The sequence below is a fragment of the Neovison vison genome, chromosome 3 (assembly GCF_020171115.1).
Source record: "Neovison vison isolate M4711 chromosome 3, ASM_NN_V1, whole genome shotgun sequence".
NCBI classification, from domain to species: domain Eukaryota; kingdom Metazoa; phylum Chordata; class Mammalia; order Carnivora; family Mustelidae; genus Neogale; species Neogale vison.
The window spans coordinates 60740001-60761829 of record NC_058093.1 but is presented as its reverse complement, the minus strand read 5'-3'; the positions used below and the strand labels follow the sequence as shown (position 1 = coordinate 60761829).

General features: G+C 39.1%; 1 protein-coding gene across 1 annotated transcript in view; it reads left to right on the top strand.

Moving 5' to 3' along the window:
* FIGN (fidgetin, microtubule severing factor) overlaps window positions 1–20018 on the top strand; it is a 126935-nt gene extending 106917 nt beyond the window's left edge. The window contains exon 3 of the mRNA XM_044242221.1: window positions 15171–20018. Coding sequence (XP_044098156.1) covers window positions 15171–17425 — 2255 coding nt within the window. The 3' untranslated portion in view covers window positions 17426–20018. The remainder of the gene's footprint in view (window positions 1–15170) is intronic.
* The last annotated feature ends 1811 nt before the right edge of the window (window positions 20019–21829 follow it).

Here is a 21829-nt window from a genome sequence, read left to right as displayed (position 1 = left end):
CCAATTAGGCGTCATGAAGCTTGAGGTTAGAAGAAATGAGTGTACTGGGAGAAGAATCACTGAGCAACAGAATCCTTCTTAACATTGTATCATGAGTGGGCATCAAATCTTGGTCTCCTGTTATTTTTGTACTTTTTCATTTATTGATTATCTTTATGGACCTGTTTCAGAATGTCCAGAGTCTCATTTCCAAGCTGATTGTGTCACCTTTTCGGTTGCTTTTAGTGACCAAAAGATATTTGTCTCATCTTCTGAGATGTTTCATGACTATAAGCTCAAGAGCTTCCTATAAGGCTCATTTAGATGTTCTCAAAAAATATTTTCAGTTCCTTCTATATGACTCTTATGCATGTGGAAATGCCTCAGGATATACTCTATTGATGGATTAATCAATAAAGACTCTACAGATACGTACTTATTTCAGCACATGCCTCATCTTGAATGGAAATAACCTCTCTCGTTAGAGGTGTCTAGCATTTTGGGTTTTTTTGCCCTTATCAATAAGAAGCCCAGCTAACTCTCATGACCACCCCTAGTGCATATAAATAATATATATCCACAATATTGTTCTTTAATGTTAAGATCTTAGTAAATAGTGCTACAGAAAGGAAGAGTCAGGGAGGAAAATGTTATTCACATTTTTTTGTTATTATTTGTTATTCACATTTTTAAGAACAATATCTAATGAAGTGATATAGTGTTATTTATAACTGCTATTTTGGAAGACCAATGTTTCTTCAGATATTCTTTTCAGAATGTCCATTTTTGTCTATGTCTTAGTGACATGGACAGAAAAACGATTTTTCCTCTAAATGATCACAATACACTTATATCTCAGATAACTTTTCGTTTATAATCAAATAACAGGATGTTTTCCTGAGGTGTGGTTGGGGATGCTGATGGAAAGACTTGATTGCTAGAATCAATTATCAGTTATAAAATCCTTGCTTATCATTTGTTAACAAATCCTCAGTAGGAAACCTTTTGATCAGCTTGGTATAAGCCTGAATTTGGCTTTACAATGAATATATTCCAACTCTAATAGAAGATGACTATGGTTTCCAAGTATATTTAAAATAAGGGAAAAAATAAGATTATTGTAATAAATCTAACATCACAGCAACCAATTCATGGAGCTTAATTATGACACTACTAAATGTGAAAATCTATTCAGCGCTAGGAACACTTTTCACATTACATTCACGCTAAAGATTGGCTGTTAAGAGCTCATTACTGGTATTTTTCTAAAGAGTGGTTTATTAAACACAGTTACCTAATAAGCATCTTTGGTCGTGCAAATTGCTGAAAACAGTAATGAGTCTGATTAGACTTCATTTCAATTACGACAGCTTGTCTAGAAAAATATATATATACATATATATATATATATAATTTCTTGATGCCTCAGAATCAAACTATAAGACACAGCAGAGTTTAAAAAATAAAAAGCCACCTCCATATTTCCTTTCCACAGTTCACTAATGAAGAGACAATTGTCCAAGTCATCATCCAATTTACACACTGGAAAACTGGATGGACACAGTGGAGTCACAATCATGTTTGGTTAAAAACAGCAAAGGCGGTCTTGACTAATGTGTCCAAATAAGGTCACCTTTAGTTTCTCTCTGCATTTTTTTTTTTCCTCCTTAGGAATATAAAGCTATAAATGAGGTGGAGACTTAAAAATGATTCATTCTTATTTGGTTTGTGGAGGTTATTCTCCAAATTAATAGGCTCACCTTTCAATTACATTTTATCCATGGATCTTCTCCTTAAAATCATAACAATACAGAAAGCTGTTGGACTATGCATGCTAATTACCAGGCCAATTTCTTTTAATACATACATCGGGAGGAAAAAAATAAAAGAAGCCAAGCTTTATGAATGTGCAGTAATATTTCAAAAAGTGTCAAGAAATGTTCATTGGACACCAAACTTGATTTTGATATTTTAAAAAAGTATGTTATTTAGCTGCATTTAACAGCTAACCTCCTATTAAATCATGCCTGAATATTACTGCTCAAATTGAAAGAAAAAAAAATTGTTAATGTAAAAAGCCTTTAAGTGATTAAGCTGTCATTGCTGTCATTCGGGTACTCCAGTAACATTTTAATGCTTCTGGGAGCTATGGCCAGGGAGGCAAGGCATTATTTTATGCTATATTCTCTGAATAGATTCTTTTTTAAAGTATAATATCATTTGACACTGAACAGGATAAAATAATTTCTAGGGTAAAATATGAAAACAATGGCTGGATGTAGAAGCATTTAAAAAAAGGAGGGCACAGTAAAACATCCTCACCTGAAAAACTTCACAAGTTAGCTAAGTGATCAGGTAATGGCCGTTAAGACGAAAGTCAAATATAAATGAATGCTCTTGTAGGCATACGAATGCTTTCAAAAAGAGTTACTTAAAAGGAGACCAGTTGCAGATATGTCATTTCAATGAGAAAGGAATCTGCTTAGACTTATGATTCATCATTACTTTTATGAATTCTCTATTGTGTTCAAAAGGAAAAAAAAAAACTGTTGTAAAAAAAAAAAAAACCATTCTATAGAAAACACAAAAACACTTCTAAACTGACTATTGGGGGTGCTTTCCTATGTAACCCAGTTATTACATATTTTAATTATTTGCTTTTCAAGGATTTTTTTAACATTTTATCAAAAATGATTCTATTAAATGTGTCAACTATACTTCAATTAAAATTATTTTATTTTTTATATTCAACTGAGAAAATGTATCAGTATGTAATAAAATTGCTATTAGGCTTCCTTTTTGAAGAATACTACACATGTGAACCAGGCCTCCTGGAAAATGACTGCTCAGTTAAGGCAAAGAGTGTTGGCAGCCCAGTTTGGGATCATTAATAAAACTGTAAGTTTTATAAGTTGGAAACTTTTTGAGGTATATGACTTGGTTCAAGCCACAAATAATAAATACCTAGCTAAAGAAAACCTGAAATAAGCTTGTGTTTAAAAATATGACGTGTGCATTTGTAAAATCATTTAGAATAAACTTTGGATTCTGAGATTATTAATAGTAAAGCAGATCATTTTTAGGAAAAAAGCAATTTTATTTTATTAAGATTTTCTTATTTTATTTATTTGACAGAGAGAGAGAGAGAGATCACAAGTAGGCAGAGAGGCAGGCAGAGGGGGAGGGGGAAGCAGGCTCCCTGCCGAGCAGAGAGCCCAGATGCGGGGCTCCATCCCAGGACCCTGAGATCATGACCTGTGCCGAAGGCAAAGGCTTAACCCACTGAGCCACCCATGCGCCCTGGAAAAAAGCAATTTTAAAGATCTCTTTTCTTTCTCTGTCACTTTCCCCCTATTTTCTCTATATCCTTTCTGTTACTACAGACGTAACACTGAAACACAGGCCCCTAGATCTGATGTGTAGGTGTAACCTAATCACCTGCAGGGGTTAGGTTTTCCTGTTGTTTAGGGACCTCGTGTAAAAAGGATGCACACAATTTGAAGAGGGAGCAGGAATATTCGACATGTTTACTCTTTCAACATAAGCAACTAAAACTAGCAAATTTAAAAATCAGTTTCCTTCGTCATTATGTGCGCTGAGTGTTACATGTTAAGTGGTGAATCACTAAATTCTACTCTTGAAACTAACATTACACTATATGTTAATTAACTAGAATTTAAATAAAAACTTGAAACATTAAAAAAAAACAAGTTTCTTTCCAATTCTCTGCCTGATTTAAATGTGATTGTTAACTCCTTTTTCTTTAAAAATTATTAGCAAATACTGGAGCATTTCCATAACTAAAGAGGCAAATAAAATAATGCATGATAGGTAAGAAGTATACAACTATAGTATTGTTTATACCATATAGAAGCAACATCCTTACAGCTTTTAACTCTATTGATAGTTCTGAGAGCAAGTTTATTCTTAACTGCTGTATTAGAGACAAAGTAAGCCATATTTATTCACAACAGAAGAAAGTCAGATTGGAACTGATTGTAGAACTGTAAACAAAAAAATGCAGATATGTAGTTCATGTGATTAATGGGACTGGACCAATCATTGTTTTAAATTCAGCCAAGGCACAAAATAAAATAAAATAAATTCAGCCAAAGCCTAAACTTATTTTTTTTTGACATATTGGCATCATCTACCGTAAAAGTAGATGAAATGATGTTGTTAAATATTGACATAGGGAACATGACCAAGATAGAATATTCTCTGAAGAAACAGTTTCTTTTAGGTAAGGTTGTTGGGCACCCCCTCCAGGAAAGGAAGTGCCACTTTCTTTGAGGACGCTGATATCCTTCCTCTCTTTTCTGCTTCTGTCTCATTATGCAACATTCTTTGTTTTTACAAATGGAAGAGCCAACAGCGCTAATGACTGGACTGTCATTCACACTGCACTTTTAACAACGTTCTGTTTATCTGGAAATCAGAGCATCCTAATTATATGTGGTGCTCAGGTTTATTTCACCAGACCATAGGATGGGGCTGGAGGGCGAAGTTGTGGGGCTGGGAGGGGAAGAGGTAAGGGAACTAGTGTTGTTAGTAAGAGCTCTTCACTTCTTTTTTTTTTTTTTTTTTTTTAATATTTTTTTAATTTATTTCACAGAGATCACAAGTAGGCAGAGAGGCAGGCAGAGAGAGAAGGGGAAGCAGGCTCCCCGCCGAGAGAGAGCCCGATGTGGGGCCCGATCCCAGAACCCCAGGATCACGACCCGAGGTGAAGGCAGAGGCTTCAACCCACTGAGCCACCCAGGCGCCCCAAGAGCTCTTCACTTCTAATCCTGAACTGTGTTGATTGTATTTGAAAGCAGCTTATCCTCATACATTGTCTCATATGGAAGAAACAATCCTAAACCTACCTAAACTCATTTCATATGTAGCTTTTCCACTGCCTTCAGATCAAAGTTATTTTCTTCAGGCTGGACTAAATTATACACAGGTCCCAGGAGTGAAGGACACTGAATTAATGCACTATGTCACCCAGCCCTGACTATAGAATATTTTTATCAAAGTCCAAGACATTATTTTGCTATTGCATTAAAAATTAATGTGCAAATTGCCAAAAAGAGAAAAATGCATAAATAACCTTAACAAATTTTGTCTGTGCTTTTGCACACTTTAGAGTCACCTTAAGCAGAGTTTTTAAGGAGAATGATTGAAAAGTTGTATAATATGTAAATCATATTCTATTCCTTTGCCTAATTATATGAGTGAACCCTCAATCTTAAATAAGCAGCCTCAATGGTTTTTTTTTTGTTTTTTTTTTGTTTTTTTTAATGTAAACTGTCTTTTTAGAGTAAGATTCTAGAGGAACACAAAAAAAGAGAATGACTGCAAATTTCATCTTACACAAGGTCGTGGAGCTTGGGAGATTCCGAAATTTGTTTATTGACCCATGTCAGCACGGCATGTTGGGCAAAAAGTGAATACAGTTCGGTTTAAATATAACTAAATTGAACTTTCAATGTATATACTTGAAATAGAATACACATGCGCAAATAACTATTTACAAATAGCTACGTCTGTGCGTAATGATTAACATAACATTTTAGGATTGTGACCAAGGAAATTAACCAGCCATGTCATAATTCAAGGTTGGTACCATGCCCGGTTTGTGTTAACTGAAAGTGCAAATTTATTTTATATAGCACAACAGTAACTTGAGAATCAACTGGAATAACCTCAGACTTTCAGGACTAGAGTGATGTTGCCTTGGCAGAGACCTTTTTAAAAATAAAGACTCAAATGACAGAAAATGCACAGTACTTTTGGCATGTGGATTTCTTTTTGTGGATCAACCGTACAGGCCGGATGCTATGAATGTAGCTCGGGGCTTTCAGGTTGTGTTAACCCCATTTATCCCTGCACGCTACACAGCTCACCTGTTATTTACACACATAAGAGGGTTGATACCGCAGAACAAGGGAAGTGCTCTGTTGTGACACAGAACATACATATTCATTAGCCCGGGCAGTCCCCATGGACATATGTGGTATGTCCTGATGATCTTTGTATGACAAAAAGAACCGGGGGGAAGGGTAGATGGCTGTAATGGACTGAAAACGTATATGGGAAAAGGGAAGAGACAGCATGAGAAATGAAAGGCCATAAAGGAACAACTTTAAAGGTTACCTACAATGCACTCTTTAAGCTGATTACAAATTATCTAAACACATTCACAGAGGTAGAATAAACAAAATATCTAACTTAACATGGAAGAATCAGTCCTTTTACCTAGTAACCCTCAAACTCTTCCCGTGAAATAGTTCATGACGCCTGACACTAAACATTAAGATTCAGAGGGTGGATCATTTGCATATTTTAAATTGTTGCATGTATATGCGTAGCCTTGTATTCTTTGGACTTAACTGTGGTTATACACAGGATATACACAGACTTTTGGACACTGTTTGTTTACTTGACCTGGGTTAGTATTCAAAAATTTGTACACATAAACTTTTGTAAAACCCAACCCTTACCTAAAAACCCCAAACAAAAAGTCTGAATTGTGATTTTAAAATAGACTGACTTAATGTGAGCGTGATTGTATTTTCATTTGAATACTTGGATTTAAGTTTAGGAAATTTTAGGACACCCTCCCAACAGGAAAAAATACTTACTTGAATTATGAATTCCTGGGTTGCTTTAAGTGATAGGCTGTCCATCCTGATCATATATTAAATATAAACTCAGTGGACTAAAAGGGATACTACAGTCATCAGTGTAATTTGCTTTGCAGAAGTGCTCTTGCATTCATCCTTATAAATGGAAGTCATCCTCTTATATATGTCTTACACATTATGACCTATCAGACCAATGCCTACCAGTTTTCCTCAGTATGAAATATTGGCAAAATAGTCATCTTTACACTTAGTCACATTTTGAGGAGTATTTTGTTGCTGTGAATAAAATCTAATGTATTTTAGGGAAACTGACTCAGATCATAACTGAAGGACAGAATATGTATCATTCTAGTCTAAGTTGTGATGCCCATAATATTGAACACAGGTTCTTACTAGGCCCAAAATGATGACATGTAGAATAAGATCAGTTGCTTGCCCAGATAACCTCCTCTCTAAGATATAGAAAGCATAACTTGGAATAACTTAACAGTCTCTCAAAAGTGGTACTAAAGCTCCTGACTGACCTAGAGGGGAAGCTTTACAATTTAAAGAAGCTTTGGTTTGCGGTTTCAGTACCCATGGCATACTCAACGGAGCATATTAGGAATGGTGGGAATTGACATAGGGAATAGGGAAAAGAGCTAGAAAAAGTATCTGACAAATCAGAGCAAAGGGGGAAACAGTGAAATAGCAATGTGGAAACCAGCTTTTTAAAAAATCATTATTCATCATCCTACACTAAGGACACTGAATCAACAAGAAAATGTCTACCCTTTTCCCTATGTTCTGATTAAGAAGACAGGAATGCATATATATGTGTGTGTGTGTGTATATATATATATATATATATATATATATATATAAATAATAGTATTTAGGATTTTTTTTTCCTAAAGATACTACTTGTTCAAGTTTTAGAGCACTATACTTGCTAGTTTCCAAAAAATGTACTTAAGTGTAAAAGCTGGCTTGAAGCTTCTAAATGTAGTCACAGATTTGATTGTTTCCATCACTGATCAGTACCATCAAAATACCGGATGTTATAATGGGGGTGGGGACGGTGTGACAAAGTAGAGGAGGCTGCCGTGTCCAAAGTGGGCAGCTGGCTTTCAGATTCAGTCGGTTGTTGCCAGGCAAGAATGAGATCTGGTCGTCTAAGAGCATTCAGCTTGTCTTGAAAAATAGGAAATACAGAAATAGAGAATCTTTTTATAAAGTCACTGATTTTTAAAACCCTGTGCTGGCCAACAAAAGCTGGTTGCAGACTCTATGCTGCCCTCAGGTAGTGAGGTGGCAATTTCTCTACATTAGAGGGTGAGGTATTAGAACTATATTTACTAAGGGCCATTTAGCCAGAAATGCCTTTGTGGTTCTTAAAAAGGATCGCTTTATGCAAATATGGCGAAATGGGAGGAGGGAGTAATTTGCTTCAAAATGTATTATAATTTGGAGTCTTGAGGTGTGAAAGTGTGATTTAAAGAGAAAAATCATTTGACAGTATTGCTATATAATTAGAATATCTTGTTTCGAGACTGCAAGTTTTGAGATCATTCTTAACTGGATTTAAACCTCTAAATACTTTATTTCTTACTTGTGGTCTCTACAACGTTGAGTAACAAGTAACATTTAAAATAAATAAAATACTGTGAAAACATCTGGAATCGAAAATATTTGAATTTCTGACATCTTTTGGTAAGCTCATGCTCTGTATTTTGCTGAGTATGAAAGAATTTTTACACCTTCCTTATAACCAACATTCCCACTGGAAAATTTCCTTTTCAGTAGATGTCTTGAGGTGGGAAAAAAAAGTGATTTATAAATTCTAGGAGTGATCTTACTTTTTTTCTGTCTAGTCAGTTTTGTTTTGTGTTTAATGCTCTTGTATTTTTTTTTTAAAGAATAAGAACTAATTGTATAGCAGTTCACAGTTGGAAGAGATATTCAATGCATATCATCACTTTAGGTAATCTTATTAAGAATCCAGTACGATATATGATACCATTAGGGTCTACGTTTTATGGCTGAGAAAAGTGAGTTCGATGTGCTTAAGTGACTTCCCCAGGGTTAGAACAAATAAGCAACGGCATGAGCAGAGCCAGTGGTCTGATTCCCAAGCTTGGGACATTCACTCTTCGGACAAAATTTTACAACCTTCTCTATGTTTCTGTCAGTCCCTTTCTATCCCACCAAGCTAGCAGTGCCTCCAAATAAAACACTGTGTTCGGCAGAATAGCTCTCTACGCCACAGGACACCACAGTAAGTGAAGTACCGAACTATGACGCAGACTTTCGGGATTAGGGACTAGGTCACTGTAAAGTTCCCTTAGTCTCTACGATCAAAGAGAATTTAGAATGTGAAATTACAAAAGAAGACAGAAAGCTGAAAAAGTTTCATTGGCTGATAAACAGATTCCCTTGACTTAAAATTCTTAGACCTGAACCTCAGTATATATGGAAGGCCCTCAAGTCACTGACTAAATAAAATGAGTTAGCTCCTAGTTAGCTGGTCAAGGGCTTCTCATTTGGGGTGTTCTGAAGATGAACCAGATGGAAGAGATGAAAGGGAACATGTCCTGTCTGTGCTCTTGCCCCGCACTTTTAGATATGGCCTCACATTTTCAGGCTGGGAATTATCAGGACATGGGCCAAGGAAGATTTCAGATCAAATGGGTTAGTGCGGGGAAAACGAGACACTGCTGTGTGGGCCTCAGCTTCTGAGGGTGAGGCTGCAGACGGAGAGTACTACTGAGTCTGCTCCAACGTTTCATTCGCTCGCCGCCCCCAGGAAGGATCATGGTGAGGGGAGACTGCGCCGGGCCAGGGTTCACTGCAGCAGGTTCGTAGGTGCTCTCTCAAAGCATTTCGCTGCATCCACCTGTATTTTTAGCCAATGAATTGGCTATTCTCTTCCTGAAATTTTTAGTGTTCTGTGTGTTAGTTCTGCCACTCCTTAAAAGATGATGAATCTGTAGTGTTGGGCTGAGGGGACTGTAAACAATATATTCAAGTCGACCCTTGAGCAACGCAGGTTTTGAAAATCCGCGTGTAACTTTCGACTCCGTGAAAATGTCACAGCCTACTCTTGGCCACAAGCCTTACCAATGGCGTAAACAGTCGATCAACACGTATTTTATAGGTCACGTGTATTATATACTGTATTTTTTTTTTAAGATTTTATTTGTTTATTTGACAGACAGAGATCACAAGTAGGCAGAGAGGCAGGCAGAGAGAGAGGGGGAAGCAGGCTCCCTGCTGAGCAGAGAGCCCTATGCGGGGCTCCATCCCAAGACCCTGAGATCATGACCTGAGCTGAAGGCAGAGGCTTAACCCACTGAGCCACCCAGGCACCCCTATACTGTATTCTTATGATAAAGGCAGCTCTACACAGGCAAGCAAATACCATGAAGAAAATCGTAAGAGGAAATAACATCGGCAGTATTGTCAAGTGTTTACCCCCCCAAAATCTGCATATAAGTGGACCCACGTAATTCAGAGCTGTGTTGTTCTGGGGTCAACTGTACTTTGTTATATTTACCCCAGGAGCGATTGCTTTCTAGAGAGAACATGGGTACCGATGCTATTGGATTGTTTAAAAATATATTTAAATAAATGATGGTGAAAAGTTCAGAGGTACCATGGCCCAAGGGAATGTAACAGGTGTAGTGACGTCGTGCGGTCCTGTGTGAGCATGTGTAGCTATCCTAGAGCTGGCAAGCCTTCCAAGCCTGCAGCTGTTTGCCTCAGGTCCCGCCCTTAGAAGTGTGAGAAAACCTGCAGATGAGGGCAGAGTCCCTAGCAGCCAGAATTACCCTGTGTGAACCTTGTAGAAGGAACCGCTTTTTTAGACCAGATGAACTGCTGAGCGGCATTGGGGTGTTAGGTAGGGGCGGGGGTTGGGTAGTGAGGCCTTAGATTAGTATTTCCAGGAATGTGTGCTAAAAATAGATTCCAGAGGCTTAGTCTCCTCTTTCAGATTTCCTCCCATTCTGAAAGTTGTTTTTATATCCTTCATTTTTCTGGGTAACAGCTTCTCAATCGTTTTGAAGCGAGAACAGAACTTCGAAGGATGTCACAGTTGTGTCGTTTCAAAACAGTTAAAGAACAAAATGGAGCAAGTAAAGCAATGAGGCCGCAACTGGTTAGTAATTATTAACCTGAGTTATAAAGTGGTCAGAAATGATAAGAAAGGAAAGTGGTATCCAAACCGTCCAGTTTTATGGGAAATACAGACTTGTTCATTTATATCTACATAACTTCATCCTATGGCAATGAAATAACAAATGCTCAGGCTTTGTACCGTAGTCCCTCTCATTGTGGTATAAACAAGTATGTTAACGTCTCTTAAAAGCAATTTTCTATTAAATTACATATTTTAAAAACAAACACATTGCATTGTGAAATTTGCTGGCTATATTAAGAATTTCCTGATCCTTTCAAAAATAAAAATTGATGTTTTGGAACAATTCTTCAATTATCTTTAAGAACTATTTTTCTTACTTTCCACTGTTTCCTGAATTTTTATTGGACCTATTTAAGCTATTTCTAAACAGCAGTGGAAGTTATTGTTGTGGGTTCATGTTTCTAATAGTGCTAAAACAGTATTGTTTCTGAGATTTCTCTCTGCATGTTCCAGAGAGAAACCATATAAAAGCTGCTTTTAAAACCCACCTTATTATTTGCGTGCCAAGTTAAGTGACACGCCCATGCTGCTTCCGACATGTCTAGAACAGCAGTACTGTCAGATGGAGCATGAATTTTTTGTTCAAAGAACATTTGGCTCTACATTTTTCTTCCATTCCACCCCAGAAATATCACCAGCAATAAACAGAACAACAATAACAAACAAGAAGTGTGGTTCTCCTCATTAGCATTAAAATTCAAGATACTGACGAGAAAGCTCTCTGTGCTCCCAAGGCCAGGACAATCTCCTGAACACCAGCTTTTTCAGCTCCTACTGATAGTAAAAACTAGCTTATGCTTAACTATTAACTGATGCTTTAGAGTCACATTAATGATTTCAAAACATGGGATAAGTACTCGTGTTCCAGGGGATGTGAATAATTCTGTTCCCTTAAGGTTATTTAATCAAAGCTCACTTTTGCCTTTGGCAGCCCCCCTAAGGTGATTATTAGTTAGTATGCATCAATAAATAAACTGGCAGTTATCTTGGTAAGCACATCCAAAAATAGCACGAGAATCCAAAGGTAATGGTATAGCCAGTAATTGTCCCAAGTCAATAATTTTGATAGGATCGTTGCTTAATTTCAGATTGAAACAGAAATCTTAGGAAATGTATTAGTTTTGCTAGGGTTAAACTCCGCAGACATACAGAGTGAAAATGACCGACCCTTTTAATGTAAACTTTACATTCCTGTCTTTTACAGTGATTATACCTTACTAAAACCATTTTTGGCACACCTTTTGTAAATGCTTAACTTAGGAGAAAAAGATTTTAAGCCAGTAAGAGGGAAGGGTGCCCTTTTTTGTTTGTTTTTCCAGTAATTATTCTAAACTAGAGCAGTTTCATTTTTTAAAATGGGCTTTTTTCATGTTTGTCATGTGTGTTAGCCATGCCTTTTAGTGTGTATGTGTGTCATGTTGTGTTTGTGGTAAATTCCATTTCCTGTGACTCCCAAAATATTTTTGGAGGCCTCCTTTCAAGACATTTATTCATGTTTCTTCTGTCTCAATCTCATCAAATGTCCACTCAGAGCATATGAGCATTCTTATTTTCTCAACTCTGTATTTGATAATCTTTTAAAGAAAAAATTCTAATAGAAATTCCCTGGAAATAATTTACAGGACTAATGAATTTGTAGGTCTTTTAGACAGTTCTACATTAGCGTCACATTAATATTCTTTCCTTTTTATAAGGCTTGAAGTAAATCCCATGACACAAGAAGAATTTAGATACTGATTACTTGCGATTGGTTCCTGGTGATTTGCTCTTAATAATTTCCAGTTGAATTTAATGAAAGTATGATTCCTGAAATGCTGCTTCATTAAAATTGCATCTTTTCCCCTTTAAGTGTGGTTTCGGTCATTTCACCCATTCTGCGATGTGTTTTCCTTCCCCCCCTCCCCCGCCCCCTTCAAAAGGAATGACTGAGAAAGCAGAAACAATTAAGAATATCACTTTAGTTCCTCCTAGAACTCACCCCCAGATTTTCTCAGACTGAAATGGTGCAAGCTGTACTTCATCAGGATTTTACTTTTTTTTTTTTTCCAATTGATGAAACTAGTTTTTTTAAATCGAGTTTTAAAAGAGAAACATAATGAAGATTTGGGAGGAGTAAGGAAAAGGAAATTGAAGAAAGAATCTGTTGCATATCCAAGTGAAGTAAGGTCTTTCCTATTTTTATTTAAAAAAATAGAGAGCTTGATTAAGTTATACTGTGCAGCATTCAGACTTAATTTAACTGAGATGGTGATTTGCAAATGAATATCTACATGGATCCTTTTTAAAAATCCAAATGCAAATGAGTACCACTGCAGTAAAATATATTTGCAAATGAATCCTGTTGCTTTATTCATTTATTGTGTAATTACTGCAATCCTTCCCACCTTGTTTTCAGTATTTCTTAATCATTAAGTCGGAAGCATGACAGCAGTGCCAGCCCTGGCATGATTCTCTTTGACTAAAACCTTGTAAATTAACACAATTAGCACAGCATCATCCTGCTAATTAACTTCCAGTGTCTGGTGCAGTGGTTTTGCAAACAAGGAAGAGGGAGTCAGGAGGGAATCAACATGCCATTCTGTTACCAAACTCTGGGCTGTGTTCAGTTTAGCTCCGGAAGTCAAAGCTGGCCATGTCAGAAGCCAGAGTCTGGGAATGAAGAGCTAAAGGGGTTAGAGGAGGAAGGCGGAAGGGTGTAGGAGCTGTCAAAATAGACGGCAGTAATTCAGCAGGGAGCTGATGCCACAGACGCCTCATTCAGGCCAGGCCCCCTTCTTATCAAGGGATCTCTGCCAGAGGGCATAAGGCGGTTTATAAAATTCACTTTGGGTAGTACAAAGGAGTTGAAGGAGACCTATTTGAAATAGCCCTACCGGAATCGGAAGTGTTCGGATGAAGCAGAGATTAGGATGAGGTGAGCCAGCCCTGGGAGGCAAAACAGGGTTCCCATGCTCTACTGTAATGAAGTGTACGAAGTGTATGTACGTCGTCCCGGGGATGTTCTAAATCCCCTTGGGCACTGGTTCCCTAATCTGTGAAATAAGGTAATTTGTAAAGTCTCTTTAAACTGTAAAACTCAAATGATTCTCTGATTCTAACTAAGAAAATACTCTGTTTTTACAGTTTGCTACTTAAGTCACCTTGCCTCAGTTAATAATCTAGCAGGTGATCGACTCACCCATAGCATCTCATTATCTAGCTGTGCTCCTTGACTTTATGCCACACACACACTGTTTCCCACAGAAATCTGAAGAGAATCCACATTTTCTCCCTCTTCTCTCCTCTTAATACTCCCTTTCACCTGTTTGCTCCCTCCCTGCCTGCCCATCTGCCCTCCTTCCTTCCTTTCTTCCTTCCTCTTCTCTCCGCCCCATAGATGTACACATATATACAAACACACATAATAGGTATACGTAAAGATATATGTACGTGTGTGTGTATATATATATATGCATATGTATTCACCCCTCTTAGTAAAGCAGAGGGAAGGATTATAGGGGAAGGAGGGAGATTGCCAGCTGGAAGACCGACAGACAAGTGATACTTGTTTTTTTTTTTCAGAGACTCAACAACAGAACTGAGAGGCAGAAAGGAGCCAGTTGTAATTCATACCGAGTTGTAGGCTTTGTGCGATGAAAGCGATGGAGCGCTGCCTGGGAGATTGCTTTGCTGCACTCCACGAAGCAGATTTGAAACTGTCGTGGAGCACTTTAGATGAGAGTTGGATTATGGAATGACCTGCTATGTCTGTGTCATATTGTTCTGCGCAGGGAGCATTATACTGTGCTAACTAGGTGTTCAGTACCAAATAAGAGAGGGGTCCTAGATGTGATCTGTCAGCTGTGTCTCATTTTTATATTGGTTAAAATATAAAACAGAAACTCTGATGTGAAGAGACAGGATGGCTCGATATTGCTCCTGTTAATAATATCACGTGCCTCCTAGTTAAAAGATATGCATATTTTATCGTAAGAACCTGTGATCGGATTCTCATTTGACGGGAATGTGTGTGTACATATATATATGTGTGTGTGTGTGTGTGTGTGTTCCTGTGTTGCTCAGCGAGTAACTTGCTAAGCCTAATGGAAATCGATTTGCTTATTACTTAAAAAAATGAACAAAGAATGAGGTCTTCTGCAGGGTTTTTGTGTAAATTCGGTTTCCTTTTTACACAGGACTGAAATCCAGTCCATTTTAAAGTGTCCACACTGTACAGGTCCCAGTGGACAGCTCTCACTGTGGGAATTCCTTGTAACAACTCCATCATTAATGGAAGGTAACAGGTTACCCAAGAATTTAGGGAAAAGCTTTCTTGCACATCTGACGAGTATCTCGGTAAATTAACTTTCCTCCCCCCTCCCCCCTGCCCCAATCTGCAGGCTTGAAGATGCAGTGGACGCCGGAGCATGCCCAGTGGCCAGAACAGCACTTTGACATCACCTCAACTACTCGGTCTCCTGCCCACAAAGTGGAAGCCTACAGAGGTCATCTGCAGCGCACCTATCAGTACGCCTGGGCCAATGACGACATTTCTGCTCTGACTGCATCCAACCTACTCAAAAAATACGCAGAGAAGTATTCTGGCATTTTAGAGGGCCCCGTGGACCGCCCCGTCCTCAGCAACTACTCGGATGCCCCATCCGGCCTCGTGAACGGTCGGAAAAATGAAAGCGAACCCTGGCAGCCTTCCTTGAATTCCGAAGCTGTTTATCCCATGAACTGTGTTCCGGATGTTATCGCGGCCAGCAAAGCCGGAGTCAGTTCAGCCCTCCCTCCAGCAGACGTCTCTGCCAGCATAGGGAGCTCCCCCGGGGTGGCCAGCAACCTGACCGAGCCGAGCTATTCGAGCAGTACCTGTGGGAGCCACACCGTCCCCAGTCTCCACGCAGGGCTCCCCTCTCAGGAATATGCCCCGGGATACAACGGATCGTATTTGCATTCTACTTACAGTAGCCAGCCGGCACCTGCACTTCCCTCCCCTCACCCTTCTCCTTTGCATAGCTCCGGGCTCCTCCAGCCACCGCCACCGCCGCCTCCGCCACCAGCCCTGGTCCCGGGCTACAATGGGACTTCTAACCTCCCCAGTTACAGCTATCCCTCTGCTAGCTATCCTCCTCAGACTGCTGTGGGATCCGGGTACAGCCCCGGCGGCGCGCCTCCTCCTCCTTCAGCGTACCTGCCTTCAGGAATCCCCGCTCCTACCCCGCTGCCCCCCACTACTGTTCCTGGCTACACCTACCAGGGCCATGGTCTGACTCCCATTGCACCCTCCGCTCTGACAAACAGTTCGGCAAGTTCCCTCAAAAGGAAAGCTTTCTATATGGCAGGGCAAGGAGATATGGACTCCAGTTACGGAAATTACAGCTATGGCCAACAGAGATCTACGCAGAGTCCTATGTACAGAATGCCCGACAACAGCATTTCAAACTCAAATCGGGGGAATGGCTTTGACAGAAGTGCTGAAACATCGTCCTTGGCATTTAAGCCAACGAAGCAGCTAATGTCCTCTGAACAGCAAAGGAAATTCAGCAGCCAGTCCAGTAGGGCTCTGACCCCTCCTTCCTATAGTACTGCTAAAAATTCATTGGGATCAAGATCCAGTGAATCCTTTGGGAAGTACACGTCGCCGGTAATGAGTGAGCACGGGGACGAGCACAGGCAGCTCCTCTCTCACCCAATGCAAGGCCCTGGACTCCGGGCAGCTACCTCATCCAACCACTCTGTGGACGAGCAACTGAAGAATACGGACACCCACCTCATTGACCTGGTAACCAATGAGATTATCACCCAAGGACCCCCGGTGGACTGGAATGACATTGCTGGTCTCGACCTGGTAAAGGCTGTCATTAAAGAGGAAGTTTTATGGCCGGTGTTGAGGTCAGACGCGTTCAGTGGACTGACGGCCTCACCTCGGAGCATCCTTTTATTCGGACCTCGGGGCACAGGCAAAACATTATTGGGCCGATGCATAGCTAGTCAGCTGGGGGCCACCTTTTTTAAAATCGCCGGTTCTGGACTCGTTGCCAAGTGGTTAGGAGAAGGAGAAAAAATTATCCACGCCTCTTTTCTCGTGGCCAGGTGTCGCCAGCCCTCGGTGATTTTTGTCAGTGACATTGACATGCTTCTCTCCTCTCAAGTGAGCGAGGAACACAGTCCAGTCAATCGGATGAGAACGGAATTTCTGATGCAGCTGGACACTGTACTAACTTCAGCTGAGGACCAAATCGTAGTAATTTGTGCCACCAGTAAACCAGAAGAAATAGATGAATCTCTTCGGAGGTACTTCATGAAACGACTTTTAATCCCACTTCCTGACAGCACAGCGAGGCACCAGATAATAGTACAACTGCTTTCACAGCACAATTACTGTCTCAATGACAAGGAGTTTGCACTGCTCGTCCAGCGCACAGAAGGCTTTTCTGGACTAGACGTGGCTCATTTGTGTCAGGAAGCAGCGGTGGGCCCCCTCCATACCATGCCAGCCACAGACCTTTCAGCCATCATACCCAGCCAGTTGAGGCCCGTTACATATCAAGACTTTGAAAATGCTTTCTGCAAGATTCAGCCTAGCATATCTCAAAAAGAGCTTGATATGTATGTTGAATGGAACAAAATGTTTGGTTGCAGTCAGTGATAACTTCTTTAAAAAAAAAATGTAATGAATGTTGGCACACACGCATAAAACCTGCTACATAGGGTCTAGAGCCCCTTTCCAGTAGTGTTTAAATCGCAAAGGGTAAACTGGGGAAGATGACGATTGAGTTGCATCTTTAGAGTCAGGGTAGATTTGGAGGGGAAAAAAAAAAAACACAAAAACAAAACCGCATCAAATGAGAGCTTCTGATTTGAGAGCCCCAGAGGACAGAAAGCATCTGTTGACGCTCAGTTCAGTTCAAGCTAGACAACACTCACCAAGGAGCAAGGTGCAAGTGTGTTGATTTCAGAAGGACATGAACCTCGTGTGTTGATTCCATTCTGCTGTTCTCGAGATTTAGTTGCTGTCAAGTGCCTGGAGTGGTGCTTTATTTTTTGTTTGCCTCACAATTACATTGGTGGCATGTGCTAATATAAAGAGCTTTAACTTCAAACATTATTGGACTAAAGAGATGAACGGTTGTGTGACGACAGAAAACCAGATTTTTGCCATTTTAAGAGCAACAGTATTCCTCAATCCTGTCTGTTCTGCAGTATTAAGCTAAGAACAGGTAAAACAGGGTAACGGTAATCTGGACCTTAATTTCTGCGGTTCATTTCTTTTAATGTTCTTGTCTGCAAAAACTCAGGAAAGCGATTGTGATTTGTACAGTACCTCAAAGGAATGTGTTGAAAGCACTATGTACTGCTGAGAGTAATGGGATAGGCTTCAATGTTACTTTATATTAAAAATGTATGTTTACCTCAACAATTGGAAAATAGCAAGGAAAATTACTTTGAATGTATCCGGAAAAATACTGACGTGTGATACAACTGAATATTTACATTTAAAGTAGAAATGGAAGGATTTTTTTTAAAAAAAAGATTCTTTTACTAATTATGGGGAATTAACCAGAGCAGAATAATTCTTTATGTCAAAAACTGCAAGAGTTCTTCGTACATTGCTCCTTGATAATGAAGTGAAAATGTTCTTAAAAGGTACACTGGTTAATGGAAAGCTACGTATTCAGTTCATGTTAGTGTCTAGAACACTCGGCCACAAGACCTGCTTAGGACCCTGAAAGTCACAGTACCTAAAAACTAGGACTGCCTTTTACTGCATTGGTGGTGGTGGTAGTTTGCGAGTTCTCTCTTCAAACTGCTGGGAATGGTGTCCTTCTATTCACTAATCTAGCTTATAGGCTTGCCGTGCTGTTTGATAGAATGCAGAAGATAGCAAGCAAAAACAAACAAATACAAAACCCAACCAACCAACTTCTCTATATCCACAAAGAACATCTGTATCCCCTCTCCTTTTTGACTCCTCTCTTCTCAGTGCAATTTTGCTTCTCATTTTGAAATCTTCTGGGCTATAGTGCTCCCACATTCATTTCTACCTCAGTTTTGTTATATTTCTCTTGGAGAGTAAAACAGAAAATTGGAAGTGGACACACACACACGCGCACACATGCGCACACACACAACTCTACCTTGTCAAGCACGTTACTTTGTTTTATCTCTTTTCCCATAAATCTAGTTTCCAGAAACATCAGTCTTATGCTTGCTTCTGCCTGAGTCCACCCCCACCCCCAGAATATGTGGTATTTTTCTTAATTTTCCATTCTTCTCCTGCTCCCCCTCCCCAAGTTGTTCTTTGTATCCTTTAATGCTTTATGTGCAACTTTTCATTGATAGCTAACTGACGTTCGGCAATGCCTCTGAACAGACAGTGTAGGCTGTAGCTTTCCAGAGCCACTGCCCGTGCATAAGCAGAACAGCCTGGCTTTTTGAATGTATTTTTCCTGGTTTTTTTTTTTTCTTCCTTTTTTTTTAGTTGAGAGATGCAGTAACAAAACTGTTGCAAAGCACTGGCATTTTATGTATTCAAAAAGTGGTGTACATTTTTTAAAAACTTAAATAAATGCAATGAGAAGCCCCAAGAAAGTTCTTTCTGTTATTGTTTTTTTTCCTTCAAAAATTTTGACTGATTTCATTCACAATGTCAAATTCTCTGAACACTTAACATAGAGAAAGCTAATGAAGGACGTCATCATATTTCTGAAATTTTATGATGCTTAATCATCGCTCCCCTTTTTTCGTATTTTTCATGTTGCAAAAAACTGAGCAAATGAACCAAAATTTAATTTACTGTGATATTCTATCAATTAAAACTGTGCTTACATATAAATATTCCATATTAAAAAGCAGTGCCTTTCATTAAGGATACAAAAAATGATATTTAAATATGTCCTCTGCTTTTCACGAGTGAACAAATGCTATAATCGTGTTCTGGCTCTACCCTGCACATCTCTTATTGTAAGGAAATTCTAATACCCTCATTAACTTGTAGGTTCATATTGATCTCACTGACAAGTTTACTTTTGCACAGTGCTGACCTATTTTCTGTCTTTTAGACATTACATTTCATTTCCGCCAACATGCTGTGTTCACTTGAAAGCAACTGGCAAGTTTTGACAAACCCAGTCTTATTTAGACAACTTTGGAAAATCCAATATTGACCCACATTTTTGTGTCTAGTATGAGTTAATGCCAAATATGACTGCACTATTGTGTTTTACACATTTATAAAACTGAAAATAAATTAAAAGTCATCCGTATTGGCTTTTAGCTTTAAGTGATTTCAAAATTACTTTGAGATAGGAGTGGTCAAAAATCCATGTATTTAGGCAGAAGCTGAAGTCTTGTGTGAATTTCATTTAGCCTCATGAATTCTTGGATTTGATCTCTTAGGAAATTGGGCATGCTGAAGAAATGAAGATCTGTTGGGGGAGATAAGGCTGACCTTTGAGTAGATAGTGCTCTCCTATGATTCTTTGATTCTGCATGGCAGCATTATGAGCTCTTCTATGGACTAGCCTAATAATGAGCTCTTTTCTGACCGTCCCTTCTGGAGCTTGGGGTGGGGGTGGGGTGCCACATCTTGAGAAGTGAATGTGTACAATCGGTGATAGGACAACTGCGTGAGCAGGCTTCGTACTCTTGGCCTCTTTTTGACTGCTAAGAATTTGGAGAAGGCTACTAATGAAGGTAAGGTAATGAGCCAGTCCAAATCCCTTGCCGTCTGGCTGGGGGATTTGAGCCAGTCCACTTAACAGCCCCTAATTCTCTTCTTCACAACTGCAATAACATTTCCAACGGGAACAAAAAGGAAGTGAAGGAAACCACTTCAGTGGAAGGATCAATAGAAATTCAAGAGGTAGTTCGTAATGACCTTATGTGTGACACAAATGGAAATACCCTACACTCCTGGCATGCTTCTCACCAAAATATTTAGAACATTAGTGACAATATGGAAAACTTTGCTGACCGAGCTGATCAATGGAATGTGAAGGCAGTATACTTTAAGGCTATTTACTTTCACACAGAATGTTTATCTATTAGTCAGTTTGTATTCTACTCAAATGCAGATAGACGGGTATAATGTTTTCTTGTGCATTTGAAACCTATCAAGGAGAAAATAAACCATTCCACTAAAATACATAGGCCAAACACCATCTGGGCAAGTGATAAAAGCTATCCAGAGGCTATGCTATGTAAAATAGCAAGGTCAATTTACATGGGTTGCATAGTACTTGGCTATGCAGTTTTCAGAAGAATACATCCAAAAAAGTCCAAATTAATTCCTACCATAGTTCTTTGTAAATTTACATATATTGTGGGTTGGAAAATATATTTCAGATGCATTTAGAATGTGTTTCTCTAGAAATGTGTCCAACTCCAAACAGAAAGATATTTCTATAATCCCATTCTCACGTTTCTCAACAAGAATTGGCTATTGTGATTTTTGAAACTGTATTTTGCAAAGTGAAAGGGACACAGTTTGTTGAACTATCGAGGCCACTAAGATAAAGTTCTAATACATACATACATACATATATATATATATATAAAATTAGCGTGTGTGTTTGTGTGTGTGTATGTGTGTGCTGTTTTCACCACCACTTATTTGAACTTTAACATCCATTTTACATTATTCAGAAGCAAGTGGTTACTTCCTTTCTTCACATGTGCAGACGCACATGACCGCTTGACAATTCAGTGTTGTGATACGTATTTTTCTTTTGAAAAGTAAAGCCTTCGGTTGTTGAGTCACTTGCCAGTTTTCATAGGAAGCACATTAGCAAACGTGGAGCTATTAGTATTTCAGAATTCAAAACCAGCTGTACTTGGGACTTACCAACACACGAACTGGAGCTCACACTCTGTGAAGACCTCTGGTTGACATTTGATTTTGAACCTGCCAGATGCATTTGTGTGAACCAGGGATGCTGCATCTTTAATGAACAAGTCTCTCCTCTTTCCCCTGTTTTTAAATACAACACAAGCAGTGTAGCACTAGGCACTGCAATTGTCAAAGACAATTAGACTGAAAGCAGGAAAATTT